Source organism: Calypte anna, chromosome 2 (assembly GCF_003957555.1).
Source record: "Calypte anna isolate BGI_N300 chromosome 2, bCalAnn1_v1.p, whole genome shotgun sequence".
Taxonomy (NCBI): domain Eukaryota; kingdom Metazoa; phylum Chordata; class Aves; order Apodiformes; family Trochilidae; genus Calypte; species Calypte anna.
In genome coordinates, this window is record NC_044245.1 from 150,604,760 (window position 1) to 150,630,370 (window position 25,611).

The 25,611-nt window shown below is 49.8% G+C and overlaps 7 protein-coding genes across 7 annotated transcripts; all 7 read right to left on the bottom strand.

Moving 5' to 3' along the window:
• Nucleotides 1-89: 89 nt before the first annotated feature.
• On the bottom strand, nucleotides 90-410 carry LOC115597828 (feather keratin-like). The gene has a single exon (XM_030444718.1). It carries the CDS (start codon nucleotides 408-410, stop codon nucleotides 90-92), a length of 321 nt encoding a protein of 106 aa, XP_030300578.1.
• A 2,422-nt stretch (nucleotides 411-2,832) lies between these two features.
• LOC115597829 (feather beta keratin-like) lies at nucleotides 2,833-3,156 on the bottom strand. The gene has a single exon (XM_030444720.1). The coding sequence runs from the start codon at nucleotides 3,154-3,156 to the stop codon at nucleotides 2,833-2,835; it is 324 nt and encodes a 107-aa protein (XP_030300580.1).
• Nucleotides 3,157-11,013: 7,857 nt separating this feature from the next.
• On the bottom strand, nucleotides 11,014-11,346 carry LOC115597830 (feather keratin-like). Its single transcript, XM_030444721.1, has one exon. The coding sequence runs from the start codon at nucleotides 11,344-11,346 to the stop codon at nucleotides 11,014-11,016; it is 333 nt and encodes a 110-aa protein (XP_030300581.1).
• Nucleotides 11,347-12,932: 1,586 nt separating this feature from the next.
• LOC115597831 (feather beta keratin-like) lies at nucleotides 12,933-14,095 on the bottom strand. The gene is made up of 2 exons (XM_030444722.1): nucleotides 13,798-14,095; nucleotides 12,933-13,156 (listed from the first exon to the last, which is right to left on the bottom strand). Exons 1-2 carry the CDS (start codon nucleotides 14,093-14,095, stop codon nucleotides 12,933-12,935), a joined length of 522 nt encoding a protein of 173 aa, XP_030300582.1.
• Nucleotides 14,096-18,424: 4,329 nt separating this feature from the next.
• Nucleotides 18,425-18,766, bottom strand: LOC115597832 (feather beta keratin-like). Its single transcript, XM_030444723.1, has one exon. It carries the CDS (start codon nucleotides 18,764-18,766, stop codon nucleotides 18,425-18,427), a length of 342 nt encoding a protein of 113 aa, XP_030300583.1.
• Nucleotides 18,767-21,188: 2,422 nt separating this feature from the next.
• Nucleotides 21,189-21,515, bottom strand: LOC115597833 (feather beta keratin-like). Its single transcript, XM_030444724.1, has one exon. The coding sequence runs from the start codon at nucleotides 21,513-21,515 to the stop codon at nucleotides 21,189-21,191; it is 327 nt and encodes a 108-aa protein (XP_030300584.1).
• A 3,763-nt stretch (nucleotides 21,516-25,278) lies between these two features.
• LOC115597834 (feather keratin-like) lies at nucleotides 25,279-25,611 on the bottom strand. Its single transcript, XM_030444725.1, has one exon. It carries the CDS (start codon nucleotides 25,609-25,611, stop codon nucleotides 25,279-25,281), a length of 333 nt encoding a protein of 110 aa, XP_030300585.1.

Below are 25,611 nucleotides of genomic sequence, written 5' to 3' on the forward strand. Positions count from 1 at the left end.
AAGTGAAGAGAGCCCGGAGGTATGTCTCCAGTCCATGCCATGGGTCAGAGGCTGTGTGTGGTTGTTTTCAGGAGTTGTGTAGTGTGTTCTTAGCAGATGCCACAGCCTCCTCTACCTCCCAGGCCGTAGCCACATCCCAGGCCTCCCAGGCCTCCCAGGCCTCCCAGGCCGTATCCGGAGTTGATGGGCACTCCGAGGGCACTGAGGTCGTTGCCCACAGCAGCGGATGCGGAGGATCCAACGGCGGTGCTCTGGGGGAAGGAGGTGAGGATGGGTCCTGGGAGGGTGACGACGACAGCAGGAGGCTGGATGACAACGCGGGAAGCCTCGCACTGCCTGACACAGGGCTCGTTGCAGCTGTTAGCCAGCGGGGTGGGTCCGCAAGAGCCGCAGCGGTCGTAGCAGGCCATGTGTGTGGTGTGGAGGGGTGCCTGTGGAAGAGAGAGAGGGTGTTGAGAAAGGGTTGGGGCAGAGTGGGTGAGGAGAAGGCAGGAGGGGCAGGGGGTTGAGGCTCACCTGGTTGTTGGTGTCAGTTGAGGTGGTGTGAGGAGAAGTGTGTGAGGGAGAGAGGCGCTGGGCCGGCTTTTATGCTGGTGCGGGAGCGAGGGGCGGGACAGGCTTTGGGCATGGGGGCATTGTGCAGCAAGCAGCTCCTGAGGACACAGCCTCCTCCTCAGGAATGGGCTGGAGCAAGCTTTTCTGCCTCACTCATCCCTTTTTATGTTTGTTTTTTTAAGGACATGCCTTCTGATCATGTTGACATTTTTTTGGGTGAGAGGAGATGTGTTTGGGAGTATTTTCCTGGCAGATGTATGTCATGGCATTTTTGGAGCCATGACCAAGGCCCAGGAGTGGTTGGGTGCCTTAAGTGTGGTTTAATTTTTGTCATTGTTGAGCTTGGAACTGGGTGACTTGTGGAGTCCCTTCCAACCCAAACCATTCTATGATCTCATAGCACTCGTGTGGTGAGGTTTGCGGGCAGGTTGTGAAGGAGAGCCCTCAATTCGGGGCAGCCCTTGCAGTGTGCTCTGGGCTTTGGAGAAGTGCTGGGCATGAGGCTGTGCCTCGTTCATCACACTGCTTCTCTTGCTGCCATCTCACTAGGCCTGTCTTTAGTCCTCGCCTTTCCTACTTGGTGTGCTCTCTTGCTGTCTCTGCGCCCTTCTTCCTTGCACATTTTTAGCTCTTTGTCCTTGGTTTTCCTAGCAAGTAAAGTTTTGGGAGTGAGACATTTAGAGGGGTGGGTTTTTTTCAAGTGTTTTCCATACATTTCTGTATTTTGTGAAAGAGTCCAAATGTTTTGGGAATTAAACTGGTGGGGAAGAAGTCCAACGTGGTTGAAAGTCAAGTTTTGTTTGAAACGGAAAAACAACAAAGAATTTTTATGACCTTGTAAGAAAAGAGGGGAAGTTTGAGATGTTTGTTAGGTTTAAGGTAGGGGCTGATTTCCTGTGGGAAGGCTTTTTGGATTTAGAGTGTGCAGTTGTCTGCTTCGTTAGTAGAGTTCAGGTGATTCCCTCTCTTTGGGTAGGGAGACCCCATGGACCGTCAGATGAGGCTGTGTGGAAGAGAAGAGCCTGACTGAACTGAGAGCTTTGGCTGGAACTGAGGGAATGCTGACATTTTATGTGCATTGGGAAAAGGGGTGTGTAACTTGAGGACTGCAAGGATTTGGTGAGATAATGTAGAGAGAAACTTGGAAGGGCCAAAAGTAACTAGAACATAACCCACCCTGGTTCCTTGGGTCTGAGTGTGTTCCAGGCTGATTGTGAGGTAATCTTAGGAATTCTAGAACTACAGAATGGTTTGGTCATCTAGATCAAAAGCCACTGAATTCTTTGTAGTTATTCCTAGTTACTTCTTATTAGTTCAAGTTACTTCCACTAGGCCATATTTCTCCGCGTCCTGTTGGCATGCTCCTGAACACTCCTTTTGAGGAGGTATCCACAGCTTCTCTCATCGAGCTGTTTTATGTCTCAGCACTTTCAGGTGAAAGAATTTCTTCTTTTGATGAATCCCAGGATACAGTTGTCTTCCTGTGCTGTGGGATGAGTGATTAAGGATGGAATGGTGGGCAACTGGATCCTCTGAAGTTGATGGGTCTTGAGAGATGACATCCGACATCCTGTGGGAGCTGGATGGTTTCATTGGGAGACAAGTCACAAGTGCAGCAGTCGTAGGAGGCCATGTGTCCATGTCCTTCTGAGCCTGGGGACAGTTTTTTTGAGAGTTAAAGTGTTTGGGAGTGTTTATAAAAGGAGGGATGTGTCAGGGGATTTTTCTAACTAAAGAATAGGAAGGGTGGGGTGTCATCAGTGAGGTTACAGGTTGTCATTTGAAGGCTTGGGCATTGATGACCTTCAAGGACTCTTCCAACGCAAACCATTGCCTGATGTCATGGTATTTGTGCGGTATGTCTTGCAGGACTTTTGCACCTGCCCTGGTTGGATCTTGATCCCTAAATTTGTTTGTTGTGAGGCTGGATGAGCCTTGGGGAAAGAAAGGAAGAGGAGGCATGTCAGGCTGGGATGCAAAAGAACTTTATTGATGGAAAAGCAGAGTGAAAAGTCAGGAGCATTGAGCTGGAAGGAAGCATATCTGAGGTGCAAATAGTGCAAGCATCAGTCTGCTTCCCTTGTGTAACATAGATCCTGCCAGAGCAGCAAGGTCTTTGTGCCTTTTGATGTGAAGACAAGGCAGGAGATCCCTGATGTCCTTTGGCTTGTGAGAAGGAGGTATCAGATGAGGAGGCATCAGAAGAGAAATGATCTCCATTGATGTGGTGGAGTGCAGGGTGCAGGTGTTTGCTGTCATAGGTTGTAGGGAGGGCCCTTAGCAGATGCCTCTACCTCCCAGGCCGTAGCCGCATCCCAGGCCTCCCAGGCCTCCCAGGCCTCCCAGTCCGTAGCCCAGGGCGTATCCGGAGTTGATGGGCACTCCCAGGGCACTGAGGTCGTTGCCCACGGCAGCGGATGCAGAGGATCCGACAGCGGTGCTCTGGGGGAAGGAGGTGAGGATGGGTCCTGGGAGGGTGACCTGGACAGTGGAAGGCTGGATGACAACGCGGGAAGCCTCACACTGCCTGACACAGGGCTCGTTGCAGCTGTTAGCCAGCGGGGTGGGTCCGCAAGAGCCGCAGCGGTCGTAGCAGGCCATGTGTGTGGTGTGGAGGGGTGCCTGTGGAAGAGAGAGAGGGTGTTGAGAAAGGGTTGGGGCAGAGTGAGGAGAAGGCAGGAGGGGCAGGGGGCTGAGGTTCACCTGGTTGTTGGTGTCAGTGCAGAAGGGGTGAGGAGAAGTGTGTGAGGGAGAGAGGCGCTGGGCCGGCTTTTATGCTGGTGCGGGAGCGAGGGGCGGGACAGGCTTTGGGCATGAGGGCATTGTGCAGCAAGCAGCTCCTGAGGACACAGCCTCCTCCTCAGGAATGGGCTGGAGCAAGCTTTTCTGCCTCACTCATCCCTTTTTATGTTTGTTTTATTAAGGACATGCCTTCTGATCATGTTGACATTTTTTTGGGTGAGAGGAGGTGTGTTTGGGAGTATTTTCCTGGCAGATGTATGTCATGGCATTTTTGGAGACGTGACCAAGCCCCAGTAGTGGTTGGGTGCCATCAGTGTGGTTTAATTTTTGTCATTGTTGAGCTTGGAACTGGGTGACTTGTAAAGTAACTTCCAACCCAAACCATTCTATGATCTCATAGCACTTGTGTGGTGAGGTTTGCGGGCAGGTTGTGAAGGAGAGCCCTCAATTGCTGGCAGCCCTTGCAGTGTGCTCTGGGCTTTGGAGAAGCACTGGGCATGACGCTCGTTCATCACATTGCTTCTCTTGTAGCCATCTCCCCAGTGCAGTCTTTAGTCCTGGTTATTCATGCTGACTGTTCTTAGCTACTGCCTTGTGCCCTTTTTCTTTGCAAGGTTGTAACTGGGGATGTGTTGTTTAGGTCGCAAGGTTTTCGGAGTGAGGAATCTACAGGGTTTGGTTTTTCGAGCATTTTGAATAACGTTCTGTACTGTGTGAGTCCCCATGAGCTAGGAGGGACAATGGTGAAAAAGAATTCTGTTGTGGTTGAACAGACATTTCTGATTGAAAGTAAGGAAACCCAAAGATTTTTTTATGACCTTGTAAGGCTATGGAGAAAGTTTATGATGGTGGTTGTTTTAGCAAGAAATATTGAGAAATTCTAAATTCAATTTGGGTGAGGAAATGGCTGAGTTAATTAATGAGTCTTTGCCTTAGTTTTTAAAGGCAAGACCAGGTACTGTTCAAGGTACCAAGCACCATGAGTAGGATATGTGGGATTGGGATTTTAATGAAGCCTCTATAATCCAAGGGAAAAGGTTGGTGACTGTCTTCACCATTTTAGACACCAAAAATGTTTCTCCATCCGAGGGTCCAGAGAGCCAGTGGAAGTCTTTCCTGAGCCACTCCCCATCATTCATCAGAAATCCTTGCAAACAAGTGAGTTCCCACTTCATTGGAGTTTTTCAGATATGAGGCCTACCTCCAAGGAGGACTGGAAGGAGGCTGGAGGGAACTAGAGGCCTGTCAGTGTGACCTTGGTGCTGGGGAATTTTTGGAGCAGATCATCTGGAGTGCCTTTAGAAAAGATGGAGAGTAGAAGGAGGCAATGAATCTCCTTCAGCATGGGTTTCTGAAAGGCAGGTCCTGCTTGAGTATGCTGACCTCCTTCTCTGACAAGGTGACCCCGTCATTGGATGAGGGAAATGCTGTGGCTGTTGTTTACCTGGACTTCAGTAAAGCCTTTGTTTGCAACAGCATCCTCCTGGATTTTCCTGGCAGGTGTGTGGCAGGGCATTTTTCCGAGCAAAGCCCAGGAGAGGTGGGGTGTCATGAGTGAGGTCAGAGTTTGTCATCTGAGGGCTTTGAAGGTGATGGTCCTTAGAAACCCTTCCAACGTAAACAATTCAATAATCTCATTGAATTCGTGAGGTATGTTTTGGGGGTGTTGTGAAGAGGGATCCTCATTTGCTGGGAGTTCTGTCCAAGTGCTCTGGGCTTTGGAGTTGTAGGAGGTGTGAGGCGCTGCCCCTTCCATGCCTCTTGATGTGCATCTTTGATTGGCTGTCATCTTGCTAGGCCTGGGTTTAGTTCTGTCTTTAGATTTATGTGGCCTGTTTGGAGAGTGAGTGAGCTATAGAAGGGTCTTTGTTAGAAGACTCACTAAGATTCCCTTTCTTTGTTCCTCATTGCCTGTGGTGAAAAACATGAACTAGGTAGGGAAGAAGAAACAGGTTTTTAGTGAGGGGGAGCCTGTATCTTCTGCCCAGGAGAAAGCACTGTGACAAGAGAAAAACTGGGTTAAAGTTCCACCAGAAGAATCTCAGAATTATAGATAGAATGGGTTGTTTGGATCGGCTATTCAAGAAAAGTACTTGACTGAAAAGGTTTTTTGAACTGGGTTACACTTCTCTGATGCAGTGGTGAAGTCTGTCCCTTGAAGTATTCATACGTTGTTCTTAGGGACTTTAATTACTGGTGGACTTGTCAGTCTTGTGTTCATGGATGGGCTTGATGATCCTAAAGGTCTTTTGAAGGAATCCTAGAATTTTTGGGAGTTTTTATTTTGAAGGGTCTTGAAAGATCATGTATTTCCAACCTCCTTGCCAATGTCAGGGAGAATCAAGAGAGAAGCAAGCCCTTGTTGTGTGGTGAGTTTCTCCCTTGGCAGAGCCACTGCTGCCTGAGATGGAGCAGGAAAGACTGAGCCCAGAGCAGCCCCAGAGGAAGGGCTTTACTTGGGCACAAGGATTGTCCGAGGGCTGAAGCAGCTGTGCTCTGGAGATAGGCCGAAAGAGGATGGGTTTCTCAGGCTGGAGGAGAGAGTGTTGCTGGTAGACCTTAGAGCAGCTTCAGTGCCTGAAGAGGCTGCAGGATGGCTGGGGTGGGACTGGAGTGATGGGTGGAGGGGGAAGGGTTTCGACCTGTCATTAGGGAGATTTACTTTAGACATGATGATAAGAATTTCTCCCTGTGGTGAGTATGGTGAGACCCTGTTCCAGAGCAGTTGTGGTTTCTGCATTTCTGGCAGTGATGAAGGCCAGGTCGTGTTGGGCTTGGAACAAGCTGGTGTATTGGGAGGAGTCTCTGCCCATGGCAAGGTTATTATAACCAAATTTTAAGGCCCCTTCCAATGCAAATCCATTCTACAATCTCCCTGTCTTTCCCTGGAGAAGCAGGGGCAGTGATAGATGGGCTTGGAGGGCACCTGTTGTCAAGGAAACACTAAGGCTTTGCAGATGAAGATCTTGCCACAATGGAATGTGCAAAAATTTCAGTAGCTTTGTGCAAGCCTTTCTTTAGGATAGTGAAGGGCTTGTGTCAGGGTCCAGAACCATCTGTGTGCTACTTTGTCATGGTGTTCCTTGGATCATGGTTCCTAAGTGCAGTGATACAGCCCTTTTGAAATGAACCTAAACAATGTGCTCTTCATGACTGAGTTTGTGCTGGGTGAGTTTTGGGAGAAGGAATGAAAGAAGAGGGTTCTCAAATTGTGATGCCAAGGAACTTTATTGAGAAAGATACATTGAAAAGGCAGGAGAACCAAGTGGAATGGAGTCTTTCTGGTCTCCACGTAGAGAGAGTGTGTGCTGAGGTCCCTTCTCAGTAGAAGATTCTTCAAGAGCAGCGAGGTCATCATGCCTTGTGTTAGGAGCAGCTCACTGGAGGCCTCCTGAAGGTCTGAAGTTTCTCAGCAGGGAGTTTGATTGAGGAGTAGAGGAGGTAGTAGGCAGGGCTATGTAGAGAAGGAAATGGAGGAAGAGGAGAAGGAAGGATGGTGATCAAGAGCCCGGAGGTATGTCTCCAGTCCATGCCATGGGTCAGAGGCTGTGTGTGGTTGTTTTCAGGAGTTGTGTAGTGTGTTCTTAGCAGATGCCACAGCCTCCTCTACCTCCCAGGCCGTAGCCATAGCCCAGGCCTCCCAGGCCTCCCAGGCCTCCCAGGCCATAGCCCAGGGCGTATCCAGAGTTGATGGGCACTCCCAGGGCACTGAGGTCGTTGCCCACGGCAGCGGATGCGGAGGATCCGACGGCGGTGCTCTGGGGAAGGAGGTGAGGATGGGTCCAGGGAGGGTGACGACGGACAGTGGAAGGCTGGATGACAACGCGGGAAGCCTCACACTGCCTGACACAGGGCTCGTTGCAGCTGTTAGCCAGCGGGGTGGGTCCGCAAGAGCCGCAGCGGTCGTAGCAGGCCATGTGTGTGGTGTGGAGGGGTGCCTGTGGAAGAGAGAGAGGGTGTTGAGAAAGGGTTGGGGCAGAGTGGGTGAGGAGAAGGCAGGAGGGGCAGGGGGTTGAGGCTCACCTGGTTGTTGGTGTCAGTGGAGGTTGGGTGAGGAGAAGTGTGTGAGGGAGAGAGGCGCTGGGCCGGCTTTTATGCTGGTGCGGGAGCGAGGGGCGGGACAGGCTTTGGGCATGAGGGCATTGTGCAGCAAGCAGCTCCTCAGGACACAGCCTCCTCCTCAGGAATGGGCTGGAGCAAGCTATTCTGCCTCACTCATCCCTTTTTATGTTTGTTTTTTTAAGGTACATGCCTTCTGACCATGTTGACAGTGTTTAGGTCAGAGGAGGTGTGTTTGGGAGTATTTTCATGGCAGATGTATGTCATGGCATTACTGCGGCCCAGCTCAAGCCCCAGGAGTGATTGGCTGCCATCAGTGTGGTTCAATTTGGTCATCCTTGAGCTTGGAACTGGGTGACTAGTAGAGTCCCTTCCGACCCAAACCATTCTATGATCTCATGGCACTTGTGTGGTGAGGTTAGCGGGCAGGTTGTAAAGGAGAGCCCTCAATTGCTGGCAGCCCTTGCAGTGTGCTCTGGTCTTTGGAGAAGTGCTGGGCATGAGGCTGTGCCTCGCTCATCACACTGCTTCTCTTGCTGCCATCTCACTAGGCGTGTCATTAGCCCTTGTTATTCATGCTGATTGTTCTTAGCTGCTGCCTTGTGCCCTTTTTCTTTGCAAGGTTGTAACTGGGGGATGTGTTGTTTAGGTGGCAAGGTTTTCGGAGTGAGGAATTTGGTTTGGTTTGGAGGGTTTGGTTTTCGAGCATTTTGAATAACGTTCTGTACTGTGTGAGTCCCCATGTGCTAGGAAGGAAAATGGTGCAGAAGAGTTGTGCTGTGGTTGAAGAGATATTTCTGATTGAAAGTAAAAAAACAAAGGTTTTTTATGACCTTGTAAGGCTATGGAGAAAGTTTATGATGGTGGCTGTTTCAGAGAGAAAAATGGAGAAGTTCTAAATTCAATTTGGGTGAGGAAATGGCTGAGGTAATTAATGAGTCTTTGCCTTAGTTTTTAAAGGCAGGACCAGGTAGTGTTCAAGGTACCCAGCACCATGAGTAGGATGTGTGGGATTGGGATTATAATGAAGCCTCTATAATCCAAGGGAAAAGGTTGGTGACTGTCTTCACCATTTTAGACACTAAAAATGTTTCTCCAGCCGAGGGTCCAGAGAGCCAGTGGAAGTCTTTCCTGAGCCACTCCCCATCATTCATCAGCAATCCCTGCAAACAAGGGAGATCCTACTTCATTGGAGGTTCTTGACTGTGATGCCCATCTACAAGGAGGACTGGAAGGAGGCTGGAGGGAACTAGAGGCCTGTCAGTGTGACCTTGGAGCTGGGGAAGGTTTTGTAGCAGATCATCTTGAGTGCGTTCACAAAAGATGGAAAGTAGAAGGAGGCGATGAGTCTCCTTCAGCATGGGTTTCTGAAAGGCAGGTCCTGCTTGAGTATGCTGACCTCCTTCTCTGACAAGGTGACCCCGTCATTGGATGAGGGAAATGCTGTGGCTGTTGTTTACCTGGACTTCAGTAAAGCCTTTTTTTTGCAACAGCATCCTCCTGGATTTTCCTGGCAGGTGTGTAGCAGGGCATTTTTCAGAGCAAAGCCCAGGAGAGGTGGGGTGTCGTCAGTGAGGTCAGAGGTTGTCATCCGAGGGCTTTGAAGCTGATGGCCTTAAGGAACCCTTCCAACGCAAACCATTCTATGATCTCATGGAATTCGTGAGGTATGGTTTGGGGGTGTTGTGAAGAGGGATCCTCATTTGCTGGGAGTTCTGTCCAAGTGGTCTGGGCTTTGGAGTTGTAGGAGGTGTGAGGCGCTGTCCCTTCCACGCCTCTTGTTGTGCATCTTTGATTTGCCTCCATCTGGCTAGGCCTGGGTTTAGTCCTGTCTTTAGGTTTAGGTGGCCTGTTTTGGGGAGTGAGTGAGGTATAGAAGGGTCTTTTGTCAGAGGATTCACTACTATTCCCTTTATTTATTCCTCAGTTCCTCTGGTGCAAAACACGAACTAGGTAGGGAAGAAGAAAAAGGTTTTTAGTGAGGGGAAGCCTGTATCTTCTGCCCAGGAGAAAGCACTGTGACAAGAGAAAAACCGAGTTCAAGTTCCACCAGAGGAATCACAGAATCATAGAATGGGTGGTTTGGATTGGGTATTCAAAGAAACTACTTCACTGAAAGGGTTTTCTGAAATGGATTAGTGTTACCAAAGGCACTGGTGACGTCTCTGTCCCTTGAAGTGTTCATATGTTGTTCTTAGGGACTTGATTTTTTGTTGGACTTGTCAGTCTTGGGTTCGTGGATGGGCTTATTGATCCTGAAGTTCTTTTGCAGTAATCTTTGAATTGTAAAATGTTTTGACTTGGAAGGGTCTTGTATTTCCTTTGTGGTGTAAGGATCTTGGAAAGATCATCTATTTCCAACCTCCTTGCCAATGTCAGGGAGAACCGAGAGAAGCAAGCCCTTGCTGTGTGGGGAGTTTCTCCCTTGGCAGAGCCAGTGCTGCCTGAGATGGAGCAGGAAAGACTGAGCCCAGAGCTGCCCCAGAGCACGGGCTTTACTTGGGCACAGGGATTTTCCAAGGGCTGAAGCAGCTGTGCTCTGGAGACAGGCTGAGAAAGGAGGGGTTTCTCAGGCTGGAGGAGAGAGTGTTGCTGGGAGGCCTTAGAGAACCTTCAGTGCCTGAAGAGGCTGCAGGATGGCTGGGGTGGGACTGGAGTGATGGTGGAGTGGGAAGGGTTTCCAGCTGTCAGAAGGGAGATTTACTTTAGACATGGTGATAAGAATTTCTGACAGTGAGGATGGTGAGACCCTGTTCCAGAGCAGTTGAGGCTTCTGCATTCGTGTTAGTGATGAAGGCCAGGTTGGGCTTGGGCTTGGAGCAAGCTGGTATACTGGGAGGAGTCCCTGCCCATGGCAAGGGTATTATCACCAAATTTTTTAAGGACCCTTCCAATGCAAAACCATTCTAAAATCCTCGTGTCTTTATGTTATCTGTGAGCCTTTCATTCTGTTTTTCTTTCTTTCCAGTGAAGCAGGGGCAGTGATAGATGGGCTTGGTGGGCCCCTGTTGTCAAGGAAAGGCTAAGGCTGTGCAGATGAAGATCTTGCCACAATGGAAGTTGTCAAATTTCATTTGTGGTGTGCAAGCCTTTCTTTAGGATCGTAAAGGGCTTGTGTCAGTGTCCAGAAGCCAGCTGTGTGCTCCTGTGTCCTGGTGTTCCTTGGACCATAGTTCCTAAGTGCAGTGATACAGCCCTTTTGAAATGAACAATGTGCTCTTCATGACTGAGTTTGTGCTGGGTGAGTTTTGGGAGAAGAAAAGAAAGAAGAGGCTTCTCAAATAATGATGCCAAGGAAGTTTATTTAGAAAAATACAGTGAAAAGGCAGGCAAACCAAGTGGAAGGGAGTCGTTCTGGTGTCCAAGTAGAGTGAGTGTGAGCTGAGGTCCCTTCTCAGTAGAAGAATCTTCAAGAGCTGCGAGGTCATCATGCCTTGTGTTAGGAGCAGCTCACTGGAGGCCCCCTGAAGGTCTGAAGTTTCTCAGCAGGGAGTTGGAGTAAGGAGTAGAGGAGGTAGTAGACAGGGCTACATAGAGAAGGAAATGGAGGAAGAGGAGAAGGAAGGATGGTGATCAAGAGCCCGGAGGTATGTCTACAATCCATGCCATGGGTCAGAGGCTGTGTGTGGTTGTTTTCAGGAGTTGTGTAGTGTGTTCTTAGCAGATGCCACAGCCTCCTCTACCTCCCAGGCCATAGCCACATCCCAGGCCACCCAGGCCTCCCAGGCCTCCCAGGCCGTAGCCCAGGGCGTATCCAGAGTTGATGAGCACTCCCAGGGCACTGAGGTCGTTGCCCACGGCAGCGGATGCGGAGGATCCGACGGCGGTGCTCTGGGGGAAGGAGGTGAGGATGGGTCCTGGGAGGGTGACCTGGACAGTGGGAGGCTGGATGACAACGCGGGAAGCCTGACACTGCCTGACACAGGGCTCGTTGCAGCTGTTAGCCAGCGGGGTGGGTCCGCAAGAGCCGCAGCGGTCGTAGCAGGCCATGAGTGTGGTGTGGAGGGGTGCCTGTGGAAGAGAGAGAGGGTGTTGAGAAAGGGTTGGGGCAGAGTGGGTGAGGAGAAGGCAGGAGGGCAGGGGGCTGAGGCTCACCTGGTTGTTGGTGTCAGTGGAGGTGGTGTGAGGAGAAGTGTGTGAGGGAGAGAGGCGCTGGGCCGGCTTTTATGCTGGTGCGGGAGCGAGGGGCGGGACAGGCTTTGGGCGTGAGGGCATTGTGCAGCAAGCAGCTCCTGAGGACACAGCCTCCTCCTCAGGAATGGGCTGGAGCAAGGTTTTCTGCCTCACTCATCCCTTTTTATCTTCTTTTATGAATAGTCACGAAGGTCAACATGCCTTTTGTGACCATGTTGACAGTGTTTAGGTTAGAGGAGTTGTATTTGGGAGTATTTTCATGGCAGATGTATGTCATGGCATTATTGCGGCCCAGCTCAAGTCCCAGGAGTGATTGGGTGCCATCAGTGTGGTTCAATTTGGTCATCATTGAGCTTGGAATTGGGTGACTAGTGGAGTCCCTTCCAACCCAAACCATTCTATGATCTCATGGCCCTCGTATGGTGAGGTTAGCGGGCAGGTTGTGAAGGAGAGCCCTCAATTCGGGGCAGCCCTTGCAGTGTGCTCTGGCCTTTGGAGAAGTGCTGGGCAAGAGGCTGTGCCTCGTTCATCACGCTGCTTCTCTTGCTGCCATCTCACTAGGCCTGTCTTTAGTCCTGGCCTTTCCTACTTGGTGTGCTCTCTTGCTGTCTCTGCGCCCTTCTTCCTTGCACGTTTTTAGCTCTTTGTCCTTGGTTTTCCTAGCAAGTAAAGTTTTGGGAGTGAGACATTTAGAGGGGTGTTTTTTTTTCAAGCAGTTTCCATACATTTCTGTATTTTGTGAAAGAGTCCAAATGTTTTGGGAATTAAACTGGTGGGGAAGAAGTCCAACGTGGTTGAAAGTCAAGTTTTGTTTGAAACAGAAAAACAACAAAAAATTTTTATGACCTTGTAAGAAAAGAGGGGAAGTTTGAGATGTTTGTTAGGTTTAAGTTAGGGGCTGATTTCCTGTGGGAAGGCTTTTTGGATTTAGAGTGTGCCATTGTCTGCTTCGTTAGTAGAGTTCAGGTGATTCCCTCTCTTTGGGTAGGGAGACCCCATGGACCGTCAGATGAGGCTGTGTGGAAGAGAAGAGCCTGACTGAACTGAGAGCTTTGGCTGGAACTGAGGGAATGCTGACATTTTATGTGCATTGGGAAAAGGGGTTTGTAACTTGAGGACTGCAAGGATTTGGTGAGATAATGTAGAGAGAAACTTGGAAGGGCCAAAAGTAACTGGAACATAACCCACCCTGGTTCCTTGAGTCTGAGTGTGTTCCAGGATGATTGTGAGGTAATCTTAGGAATTCTAGAACTACAGAATGGTTTGGTCATCTAGAACAAAAGCCCCTGAATTCTTTGTAGTTATTCCTAGTTACTTCTTATTAGTTCAAGTTACTTCCACTAGGCCACAGTTCTCCACGTCCTGTTGGCATGCTCCTGAACACTCCTTTTGAGGAGGTATCCACAGCTTCTCTCATCGAGCTGTTTTATGTCTCAGCACTTTCAGGTGAAAGAATTTCTTCTTTTGATGAATCCCAGGATACAGTTGTCTTCCTGTGCTGTGGGATGAGTGATGAAGGATGGAGTGCTGGGCAGCTGGATCCTCTGAAGTTCTTGGGTCTTGAGAGATGACATCCACACATCCTGTGGGAGCTTGATGGTTTCATTGGGAGACAAGTCACAAGTGCAGCAGTCGTAGGAGGCCATGTGTCCGTGTCCTTCTGAGCCTGGGGACAGTTTTTTTGAGAGTTAAAGTGTTTGGGAGTGTTTATAAAAGGAGGGATGTGTCAGGGCATTTTTCTAACTGAGGAATAGGAGGGGTGGGGTGTCATCAGTGCGGTTACAGGTTGTCATTTGAAGGCTTGGGCATTGATGACCTTGAAGGACTCTTCCAACCCAAACCATTGCCTGATGTCATGGTATTTGTGCGGTATGTCTTGCAGGACTTTTCCACCTGCCCTGGTTGGATCTTGATCCCTAAATTTGTTTGTTGTGAGGCTGGATGAGCCTGGGGGAAAGAAAGGAAGAGGAGGCATGTCAGGCTGGGATGCAAAAGAACTTTATTGATGGAAAAGCAGAGTGAAAAGTCAGGAGCATTGAGCTGGAAGGAAGCATATCTGAGGTGCAAATAGTGCAAGCATCAGTCTGCTTCCCTTGTGTAAGATAGATCTTGCCAGAGCAGCAAGGTCTTTGTGCCTTTTGATGTGAAGACAAGGCAGGAGATCCCTGATGTCCTTTGGCTTGTGAGAAGGAGGTATCAGATGAGGAGGCATCAGAAGAGAAATGGTCTCCATTGATGTGTTGGAGTGCAGGGTGCAGGTGTTTGCTGTCATAGGTTGTAGGGAGGGCCCTTAGCAGATGCCTCTACCTCCCAGGCCGTAGCCGCATCCCAGGCCTCCCAGGCCTCCCAGGCCATAGCCCAGGGCGTATCCGGAGTTGATGGGCACTCCCAGGGCACTGAGGTCGTTGCCCACGGCAGCGGATGCGGAGGATCCGACGGCGGTGCTCTGGGGGAAGGAGGTGAGGATGGGTCCTGGGAGGGTGACCTGGACAGTGGAAGGCTGGATGACAACGCGGGAAGCCTCACACTGCCTGACACAGGGCTCGTTGCAGCTGTTAGCCAGCGGGGTGGGTCCGCAAGAGCCGCAGCGGTCGTAGCAGGCCATGTGTGTGGTGTGGAGGGGTGCCTGTGGAAGAGAGAGAGGGTGTTGAGAAAGTGTTGGGGCAGAGTGGGTGAGGAGAAGGCAGGAGGGGCAGGGGGTTGAGGCTCACCTGGTTGTTGGTGTCAGTGGAGGTGGTGTGAGGAGAAGTGTGTGAGGGAGAGAGGCGCTGGGCCGGCTTTTATGCTGGTGCGGGAGCGAGGGGCGGGACAGGCTTTGGGCATGAGGCCACTGTGCAGCAAGCAGGTCCTCAGGACACAGCCTCCTCCTCAGGAATGGGCTGGAGCAAGCTTTTCTGCCTCACTCATCCCTTTTTATGTTTGTTTTTTTAAGGACATGCCTTCTGACCATGTTGACATTTTTTGTGTGAGAGGAGGTGTGTTTCGGAGTATTTTCCTGGCAGATGTATGTCATGGCATTTTTTTAGACGTGACCAAGGCCCAGGAGTGTTTGGGTGCCATCAGTGTGGTTTAATTTTTGTCATCGTTGAGCTTGGATCTGGGTGACTTGTGGAGTCCCTTCCAACCCAAACCATTCTATGATCTCATAGCACTCGTGTGGTTAGGTTTGCGGGCAGGTTGTGAAGGAGAGCCCTCAATTGCTGGCAGCCCTGCAGTGTGCTCTGGGCTTTGGAGAAGAACTGGGCATGAGGCTGTGCCTCGTTCATCACACTGCTTCTCTTGCTGCCATCTCACTAGGCGTGTCATTAGCCCTGGTTATTCATGCTGATCGTTCTTAGCTGCTGCCTTGTGCCCCTTTTCTTTGCAAGGTTTTAACTGGGGATGTGTTGTTTAGGTGGCAAGGTTTTCGGAGTGAGGAATTTGGTTTGGTTTGGAGGGTTTGGTTTTCGAGCATTTTGAATAACGTTCTGTACTGTGTGAGTCCCCATGTGCTAGGAAGGAAAATGGTGCAGAAGAGTTGTGCTGTGGTTGAAGAGATATTTCTGATTGAAAGTAAAAAAAACAAAGGTTTTTTATGACCTTGTAAGGCTATGGAGAAAGTTTATGATGGTGGCTGTTTCAGAGAGAAAAATGGAGAAGTTCTAAATTCAATTTGGGTGAGGAAATGGCTGAGGTAATTAATGAGTCTTTGCCTTAGTTTTTAAAGGCAGGACCAGGTAGTGTTCAAGGTACCCAGCACCATGAGTAGGATGTGTGGGATTGGGATTATAATGAAGCCTCTATAATCCAAGGGAAAAGGTTGGTGACTGTCTTCACCATTTTAGACACTAAAAATGTTTCTCCAGCCGAGGGTCCAGAGAGCCAGTGGAAGTCTTTCCTGAGCCACTCCCCATCATTCATCAGCAATCCCTGCAAACAAGTGAGGTCCCACTTCATTGGAGTTTTTCAGATATGAGGCCTACCTCCAAGGAGGACTGGAAGGAGGCTGGAGGGAACTAGAGGGCTGTCAGTGTGACCTTGGTGCTGGGGAAGGTTTTGGAGCAGATCATCTGGAGTGCCTTGAGAAAAGATGGAGAGTAGAAGCAAGCGATGAGTCTCCTTCAGCATGGTTTTCTGAAAGGCAGGTCCTGCTTGAGTATGCTGACCTCCTTCTCTGAGGAGGTGACCCCGTCATTGGATGAGGGAAATGCTGTGGCTGTTGTTTACCTGGACTTTAATAAAGCCTTTGTTTGCAACAGCATCCTCCTGGATTTTCCTGGCAGGTGTGTAGCAGGGCATTTTTCAGAGCAAAGACCAGGAGAGGTGGGGTGTCATCAGTGAGGTCAGAGGTTGTCATCTGAGGGCTTTGAAGCTGATGGTCCTTAGAAACCCTTCCAACACAAACAATTCAATAATCTCATGGAATTCGTGAGGTATGGTTTGGGGGTGTTGTGAAGAGGGATCCTCATTTGCTGGAAGTTCTGTCCAAGTGCTCTGGGCTTTGGAGTTGTAGGAGGTGTGAGGCACTGTCCCTTCCATGCCTCTTGTTGTGCATCTTTGATTTGCCTCCATCTGGCTAGGCCTGGGTTTAGTCCTGTCTTTAGGTTTACGTGGCCTGTTTTGGGGAGTGAGTGAGCTATAGAAGGGTCTTTTGTCAGAGGATTCACTACGATTCCCTTTATTTATTCCTTAGTGCCTGTGGTGCAAAACACGAACTAGGTAGGGAAGAAGAAACAGGTTTTTAGTGAGGGGAAGCCTGTATCTTCTGCCCAGGAGAAAGCACTGTGACAAGAGGCCGCACCTGGAGTATTGTGTCCAGTTCTGGGCCCCTCAGTTCAAGAAGGACAGGGAAGTGCTTGAAAGAGTCCAGCGCAGAGCTACTAAGATGATTAAGGGAGTGGAACATCTCCCTTATGAGGAAAGGCTGAGGGAGCTGTGTCTCTTTAGTCTGGAGAAAAGGAGACTGAGGGGTAACCTCATCAATGTTTTCAAATATGTAAGGGGTGTGTGTCAAGGAGAAGGAGTTAGGCTCTTCTCAGTGGTGACCAGTGGTAGGACAAGGGGTAATGGAGTGAAATTGGAGCATAGGAGGTTCAAGTTGAATATCCGGAAAAATGTTTTTACTGTAAGGGTGACAGAGCCCTGGAACAGGCTGCCCAGGGGGGTCGTGGAGTCTCCTTCACTGGAGACATTCAAAACCCGCCTGGACACGTTCCTATGCGAGGTACTCTAGGTGGCCCTGCTCTGGCAGCGGGGGTTGAACTAGATGATCTTTCGAGGTCCCTTCTAACCCCTAGGATTCTATGATTCTATGATTCTAAGAGAAAAACCGGCTTCAAGTTCCACCAGAGGAATCACAGAATCATAGAATGGGTGGTTTGGATTGGGTATTCAAAGAAACTACTTCACTGAAAGGGTTTTCTGAACTGGATTAATGTTACCAGAGGCACTGGTGACGTCTCTGTCCCTTTAAGTGTTCATATGTTGTTCTTAGGGACTTGAGTTTTTGTTGGAACTGTCAGTTATGGGTTCATGGATGGGCTTATTGATCCTGAAGTTCTCTTGCAGTAATCTTTGAATTGTAAAATGTTTTGACTTGGAAGGGTCTTGTATTTCCTTTGTGGTGTAAGGATCTTGGAAAGATCATCTATTTCCAACCTCCTTGCCAATGTCAGGGAGAACCAAGAGAGAAGCAAGCCCTTGTTGTGTGGTGAGTTTCTCCCTTGGCAGAGCCACTGCTACCTGAGATGGAGCAGGAAAGACTGAGCCCAGAGCAGCCCCAGAGCAAGGGCTTTACGTAGGCACAGGGACTGTCTGAGGGCTGAAGCAGCTGTGCTCTGGAGACAGGCTGAGAAAGGAGGGGTTTCTCAGGCTGGAGGAGAGAGTGTTGCTGGGAGACCTTAAAGCACCTTCAGTGCCTGAAGAGGCTGCAGTATGGCTGGGATGGGACTGGAGTGATGGGTGGAGTGGGAAGGGTTTCCAGCTGTCAGAAGGGAGATTTACTTTAGACATGGTGATAAGAATTTCTGACAGTGAGGATGGTGAGACCCTGTTCCAGAGCAGTTGAGGCTTCTGCATTCCTGTTAGTGATGAAGGCCAGGTTGGGCTTGGGCTTGGAGCAAGCTGGTGTACTGGGAGGAGTCCCTGCCCATGGCAAGGGTATTATAACCAAATTTTGAGGGACCCTTCCAATGCAAAACCATTCTACGGTCTCCCTGTCTTTATGTTAGCTGTGAGCCTTTCATTCTGTTTTTCTTTCTTTCCAGTGAAGCAGGGGCAGTGATAGATGGGCTTGGTGGGCACCTGTTGTCAAGGAAAGGCTAAGGCTTTGCAGATGAAGGTCTTGCCACAATGGAAGTTGTAAAATTTCATTTGTGCTGTGCAAGCCTTTCTTTAGGATCGTAAAGGGCTTGTGTCAGTGTCCAGAAGCCAGCTGTGTGCTCCTGTGTCCTGGTGTTCCTTGGACCATAGTTCCTAAGTGCAGTGATACAGCCCTTTTGAAATGAACAATGTGCTCTTCATGACTGAGTTTGTGCTGGGTGAGTTTTGGGAGAAGAAAAGAAAGAAGAGGCTTCTTAAATAATAATGCCAAGGAACTTTATTGAGAAAAATACAGTGAAAAGGCAGGCAAACCAAGTGGAAGGGAGTCGTTCTGGTCTCCAAGTAGAGTGAGTGTGAGCTGAGGTCCCTTCTCAGTAGAAGAATCTTCAAGAGCAGTGAGGTCATCGTGCCTTGTGTTAGGAGCAGCTCACTGAATGTCTCCTGAAGGTCTGAAGTTTCTCAGGAGGGAGTTGAAGTGAGGAGTAGAGGAGGTAGTATCCAGGGCTATGTAGAGAAGGAAATGGAGGAAGAGGAGATAGAAGGATGGTGATCAAGAGCCCGGAGGTATGTCTGCAATCCATGCCATGGGTCAGAGGCTGTGTGTGGTTGTTTGCAGGAGTTGTGTAGTGCGTTCTTAGCAGATGCCACAGCCTCCTCTACCTCCCAGGCCATAGCCACATCCCAGGCCACCCAGGCCTCCCAGGCCTCCCAGGCCTCCCAGGCCATAGCCCAGGGCGTATCCGGAGTTGATGGGCACTCCCAGGGCACTGAGGTCGTTGCCCACGGCAGCGGATGCGGAGGATCCGACGGCGGTGCTCTGGGGGAAGGAGGTGAGGATGGGTCCTGGGAGGGTGACGACGACAGTGGAAGGCTGGATGACAACGCGGGAAGCCTGACACTGCCTGACACAGGGCTCGTTGCAGCTGTTAGCCAGCGGGGTGGGTCCGCAAGAGCCGCAGCGGTCGTAGCAGGCCATGTGTGTGGTGTGGAGGGGTGCCTGTGGAAGAGAGAGAGGGTGTTGAGAAAGGGTTGGGGCAGAGTGGGTGAGGAGAAGGCAGGAGGGGCAGGGGGTTGAGGCTCACCTGGTTGTTGGTGTCAGTGGAGGTGGTGTGAGGAGAAGTGTGTGAGGGAGAGAGGCGCTGGGCCGGCTTTTATGCTGGTGCGGGAGCGAGGGGCGGGACAGGCTTTGGGCATGAGGGCATTGTGCAGCAAGCAGCTCCTGAGGACACAGCCTCCTCCTCAGGAATGGGCTGGAGCAAGCTTTTCTGCCTCACTCATCCCTTTTTGTGGCTGTTTTGTTAAGGAGATGGCTTCTGATCATGTTGACATTTTTTGGGGTGAGAGGAGGTGTGTTTGGGAGTATTTTCCTGGCAGATGTGTGTCATGGCATTTTTGGAGACGTGACCAAGCCTCAGGTAGTTGTCGGGTGCCTTAAGTGTGGTTTAATTTTTGTCATCGTTGAGCTTGGAACTGGGTGACTTGTGGAGTCCCTTCCAACCCAAACCATTCTATGGTCTCATAGCACTCGTGTGGTGAGGTTTGCGGGCAGGTTGTGAAGGAGAGCCCTCAATTGCTGGCAGCCCTTGCAGTGTGCTCTGGGCTTTGGAGAAGTGCTGGGCATGAGGCTGTGCCTCGTTCATCACGCTGCTTCTCTTGCTGCCATCTCACTAGGCCTGTCTTTAGTCCTGGCCTTTCCTATTTGTTGTGCTCTCTTGCTGTCTCTGCGCCCTTCTTCCTTGCACGTTTTTAGCTCTTTGTCCTTGGTTTTCCTAGCAAGTAAAGTTTTGGGAGTGAGACATTTAGAGGGGTGTTTTTTTCAAGCAGTTTCCATACATTTCTGTATTTTGTGAAAGAGTCCAAATGTTTTGGGAATTAAACTGGTGGGGAAGAAGTCCAACGTGGTTGAAAGTCAAGTTTTGTTTTAAACAGAAAAACAACAAAAAATTTTTATGACCTTGTAAGAAAAGAGGGGAAGTTTGAGATGTTTGTTAGGTTTAAGGTAGGGGCTGATTTCCTGTGGGAAGGCTTTTTGGATTTAGAGTGTGCCGTTGTCTGCTTCGTTAGTAGAGTTCAGGTGATTCCCTCTCTTTGGGTAGGGAGACCCCATGGACCGTCAGATGAGGCTGTGTGGAAGAGAAGAGCCTGACTGAACTGAGAGCTTTGTCTGGAACTGAGGGAATGCTGACATTTTATGTGCATTGGGAAAAGGGGTTTGTAACTTGAGGACTGCAAGGATTTGGTGAGATAATGTAGAGAGAAACTTGGAAGGGCCAAAAGTAACTAGAACATAACCCACCCTGGTTCCTTGGGTCTGAGTGTGTTCCAGGATGATTGTGAGGTAATCTTAGGAATTCTAGAACTACAGAATGGTTTGGTCATCTAGAACAAAAGCCCCTGAATTCTTTGTAGTTATTCCTAGTTACTTCTTATTAGTTCAAGTTACTTCCACTAGGCCACAGTTCTCCACGTCCTGTTGGCATGCTCCTGAACACTCCTTTTGAGGAGGTATCCACAGCTCCACTCATCGAGCTGTTTTATGTCTCAGCACTTTCAGGTGAAAGAATTTCTTCTTTTGATGAATCCCAGGATACAGTTGTCTTCCTGTGCTGTGGGATGAGTGATGAAGGATGGAGTGCTGGGCAGCTGGATCCTCTGAAGTCCTTGGGTCTTGAGAGATGACATCCACACATCCTGTGGGAGCTGGATGGTTTCATTGGGAGACAAGTCACAAGTGCAGCAGTCGTAGGAGGCCATGTGTCCGTGTCCTTCTGAGCCTGGGGACAGTTTTTTTGAGAGTTAAAGTGTTTGGGAGTGTTTATAAAAGGAGGGATGTGTCAGGGCATTTTTCTAACTGAAGAATAGGAGGGGTAGGGTGTCATCAGTGAGGTTACAGGTTGTCATTTGAAGGCTTGGGCATTGATGACCTTCAAGGACTCTTCCAACGCAAACCATTGCCTGATGTCATGGTATTTGTGCGGTATGTCTTGCAGGACTTTTCCACCTGCCCTGGTTGGATCTTGATCCCTAAATTTGTTTGTTGTGAGGCTGGATGAGCCTTGGGGAAAGAAAGGAAGAGGAGGCATGTCAGGCTGGGATGCAAAAGAACTTTATTGATGGAAAAGCAGAGTGAAAAGTCAGGAGCATTGAGCTGGAAGGAAGCATATCTGAGGTGCAAATAGTGCAAGCATCAGTCTGCTTCCCTTGTGTAAGATAGATCTTGCCAGAGCAGCAAGGTCTTTGTGCCTTTTGATGTGAAGACAAGGCAGGAGATCCCTGATGTCCTTTGGCTTGTGAGAAGGAGGTATCAGATGAGGAGGCATCAGAAGAGAAATGGTCTCCATTGATGTGTTGGAGTGCAGGGTGCAGGTGTTTTCTGTCATAGGTTGTAGGGAGGGCCCTTAGCAGATGCCTCTACCTCCCAGGCCGTAGCCACATCCCAGGCCTCCCAGGCCTCCCAGTCCGTAGCCCAGGCCGTAGCCCAGGGCGTATCCGGAGTTGATGGGCACTCCCAGGGCACTGAGGTCGTTGCCCACGGCAGCGGATGCGGAGGATCCAACGGCGGTGCTCTGGGGGAAGGAGGTGAGGATGGGTCCTGGGAGAGTGACCTGGACAGCAGGAGGCTGGATGACAACGCGGGAAGCCTGACACTGCCTGACACAGGGCTCGTTGCAGCTGTTAGCCAGCGGGGTGGGTCCGCAAGAGCCGCAGCGGTCGTAGCAGGCCATGTGTGTGGTGTGGAGGGGTGCCTGTGGAAGAGAGAGAGGGTGTTGAGAAAGGGTTGGGGGAGAGGGGGTGAGGAGAAGGCAGGAGGGGCAGGGGGTTGAGGCTCACCTGGTTGTTGGTGTCAGTGGAGGTGGTGTGAGGAGAAGTGTGTGAGGGAGAGAGGCGCTGGGCCGGCTTTTATGCTGGTGCGGGAGCGAGGGGCGGGACAGGCTTTGGGCATGAGGGCATTGTGCAGCAAGCAGGTCCTCAGGACACAGCCTCCTCCTCAGGAATGGGCTGGAGCAAGCTTTTCTGCCTCACTCATCCCTTTTTATGTTTGTTTTATTAAGGACATGCCTTCTGACTATGTTGACATTTTTTGGGGTGAGAGGAGGTGTGTTTGGGAGTATTTTCCTGGCAGATGTATGTCATTGCATTTTTGGAGACGTGACCAAGCCCCAGTAGTGGTTGGGTGCCATCAGTGTGGTTTAATTTTTGTCATTGTTGAGCTTGGAACTGGGTGACTTGTAAAGTAACTTTGAACCCAAACCATTCTATGATCTCATAGCACTCGTGTGGTGAGGTTTGCGGGCAGGTTGTGAAGGAGAGCCCTCAATTGCTGGCAGCCCTTGCAGTATGCTCTGGGCTTTGGAGAAGCACTGGGCATGACGCTCGTTCATCACATTGCTTCTCTTGTAGCCATCTCCCCAGTGCAGTCTTTAGTCCTGGTTTTTCATGCTGACTGTTCTTAGCTGCTATCTTGTGCCCTTTTTCTTTGCAAGGTTGTAACTGGGGATGTGTTGTTTAGGTGGGAAGGTTTTCGGAGTGAGGAATCTACAGGGTTTGGTTTTCGAGCATTTTGAATAACGTTCTGTACTGTGTGAGTCCCCATGAGCTAGGAGGGACAATGGTGAAAAAGAATTCTGTTGTGGTTGAACAGACATTTCTGATTGAAAGTAAGAAAACCCAAAGATTTTTTTATGACCTTGTAAGGCTATGGAGAAAGTTTGTGATGGTGGTTGTTTTAGCAAGAAATATTGAGAAATTCTAAATTCAATTTGGGTGAGGAAATGGCTGAGGTAATTAATGAGTCTTTGCCTTAGTTTTTAAAGGCAAGACCAGGTAGTGTTCAAGGTACCCAGCACCATGAGTAGGATGTGTGGGATTGGGATTATAATGAAGCCTCTATAATGCAAGGGAAAAGGTTGGTGACTGTCTTCTCCATTTTAGACACCAAAAATGTTTCTCCAGCCGAGGGTCCAGAGAGCCAGTGGAAGTCTTTCCTGAGCCACTCCCCATCATTCATCAGAAATCCTTGCAAACAAGTGAGGTCCCACTTCATTGGAGTTTTTCAGATATGAGGCCTACCTAGAAGGAGGACTGGAAGGAAGCTGGAGGGAACTAGAGGCTTGTCAGTGTGACCTTGGTGCTGGGGAAGGTTTTGGAGCAGATCATCTGGAGTGCCTTGAGAAAAGAGGGAGAGTAGAAGCAGGCGATGAGTCTCCTTCAGTATGGTTTTCTGAAAGGCAGGTCCTGCTTGAGTATGCTGACCTCCTTCTCTGACAAGGTGACCCACTCATTGGATGAGGGAAATGCTGTGGCTTTTGTTTACCTGGACTTCAGTAAAGCCTTTGTTTGCAACAGCATCCTCCTGGATTTTCCTGGCAGGTGTGTGGCAGGGCATTTTTCAGAGCAAAGCCCAGGAGAGGTGGAGTGTCATCAGTGAGGTCAGAGGTTGTCATCTGAGGGCTTTGAAGGTGATGGTCCTTAGAAACCCTTCCAACGCAAACCATTCTATGATCTCATGGAATTCGTGAGGTATGGTTTGGGGGTGTTGTGAAGAGGGATCCTCATTTGCTGGGAGTTCTGTCCAAGTGCTCTGGGCTTTGGAGTTGTAGGAGGTGTGAGGCACTGTCCCTTCCATGCCTCTTGTTGTGCATCTTTGATTTGCCTCCATCTGGCTAGGCCTGGTTTTAGTCCTGTCTTTAGGTTTACGTGGCCTGTTTTGGGGAGTGAGTGAGCTATAGAAGGGTCTTTTGTCAGAGGATTCACTACGATTCCCTTTATTTATTCCTCAGTGCCTGTGGTGCAAAACATGAACTAGGTAGGGAAGAAGAAACAGGTTTTTAGTGAGGGGAAGCCTGTATCTTCTGCCCAGGAGAAAGCACTGTGACAAGAGAAAAACCGGCTTCAAGTTCCACCAGAGGAATCACAGAATCATAGAATGGGTGGTTTGGATTGGGTATTCAAAGAAACTACTTCACTGAAAGTGTTTTCTGAACTGGATTACTGTTACCAAAGGCACTGATGACGTCTCTGTCCCTTGAAGTGTTCATGTGTTGTACTTAGGGAGTTGGTTTTATGTTGGACTTGTCAGTCTTGGGTTCATGGATGGGCTTATTGATCCTGAAGTTCTTTTGCAGTAATCTTTGAAATGTAAAATGTTTTGACTTGGAAGGGTCTTGTATTTCCTTTGTGGTGTAAGGATCTTGGAAAGATCATCTATTTCCAACCTCCTTGCCAATGTCAGGGAGAACCAAGAGAGAAGCAAGCCCTTGCTGTGTGGGGAGTTTCTCCCTTGGCAGAGCCACTGCTACGTGAGATGGAGCAGGAAAGACTGAGGCCAGAGCAGCCCCAGAGGAAGGGCTTTACTTGGGCACGGGGATTGTCCAAGGGCTGAAGCAGCTGTGCTCTGGAGACAGGCTGAGAAAGGAGGGGTTTCTCAGGCTGGAGGAGAGAGTGTTGCTGGGAGACCTTAGAGCAGCTTCAGTGCCTGAAGAGGCTGCAGGATGGCTGGGATGGGACTGGAGTGATGGGTGGAGTGGGAAGGGTTTCCAGCTGTCAGAAGGGAGATTTACTTCAGACATGGTGATAAGAATTTCTGACAGTGAGGATGGTGAGACCCTGTTCCAGAGCAGTTGAGGCTTCTGCATTCCTGTTAGTGATGAAGGCCAGGTTGGGCTTGGGCTTGGAGCAAGCTGGTGTACTGGGAGGAGTCCATGCCCATGGCAAGTGTATTATAACCAAATGCAATGCAAAACCATTCTATAATCTTCATGTCTTTATGTTAGCTGTGAGCCTTTCATTCTGTTTTTCTTTCTTTCCAGTGAAGCAGGGGCAGTGATAGATGGGCTTGGTGGGCACCTGTTGTCAAGGAAACACTAAGGCTTTGCAGATGAAGATCTTGCCACAATGGAATGTGCAAAAATTTCATTAGCTTTGTGCAACCCTTTCTTTAGGATAGTGAAGGGCTTGTGTCAGTGTCCAGAAGCCAGCTGTGTGCTCCTTTGTCGTGGTGTTCCTTGGATCATGGTTCCTATGTTTGGTGTTACAGCCATTTTGAAATAAACCTAAACAATGTGCTCTTCATGACTGAGTTTGTGCTGGGTGAGTTTTGGGAGAAGGAAAGGAAGAAGAGGCTTCTCAAAGTTTATTGAGAAAAATACATTGAAAAGGAAGGCAAACCAAGTGGAAGGGAGTCGTTCTGGTCTCCAAGTAGAGTGAGTGTGAGCTGAGGTCCCTTCTCAGTAGAAGAATCTTCAAGAGCAGCGAGGTCATCGTGCCTTGTGTTATGAGAACCTCACTGGAGGTCTTCTGAAGGTCTGAAGTTTCTCAGCAGGAAGTTGGAGTGAGGAGTAGAGGAGGTAGGAGACAGGGCTATGTAGAGAATAAATGGAAGAAGAGGAGAAGGAGCGATGGAAGTTAAGAGACCGGAGGTGTGTCTCCAGTCTATGCCATGGGTCAGAGGCTGTGTGTGTTTGTTTTCAGGAGTTGTGTAGTGTGTTCTTAGCAGATGCCACAGCCTCCTCTACCTCCCAGGCCATAGCCACATCCCAGGCCACCTAGACCTCCCAGGCCTCCTAGTCCGTAGCCCAGGGCGTATCCGGAGTTGATGGGCACTCCCAGGGCACTGAGGTCGTTGCCCACGGCAGCGGATGCGGAGGATCCGACGGCGGTGCTCTGGGGGAAGGAGGTGAGGATGGGTCCTGGGAGGGTGACCTGGACAGTGGAAGGCTGGATGACAACGCGGGAAGCCTCACACTGCCTGACACAGGGCTCGTTGCAGCTGTTAGCCAGCGGGGTGGGTCCGCAAGAGCCGCAGCGGTCGTAGCAGGCCAT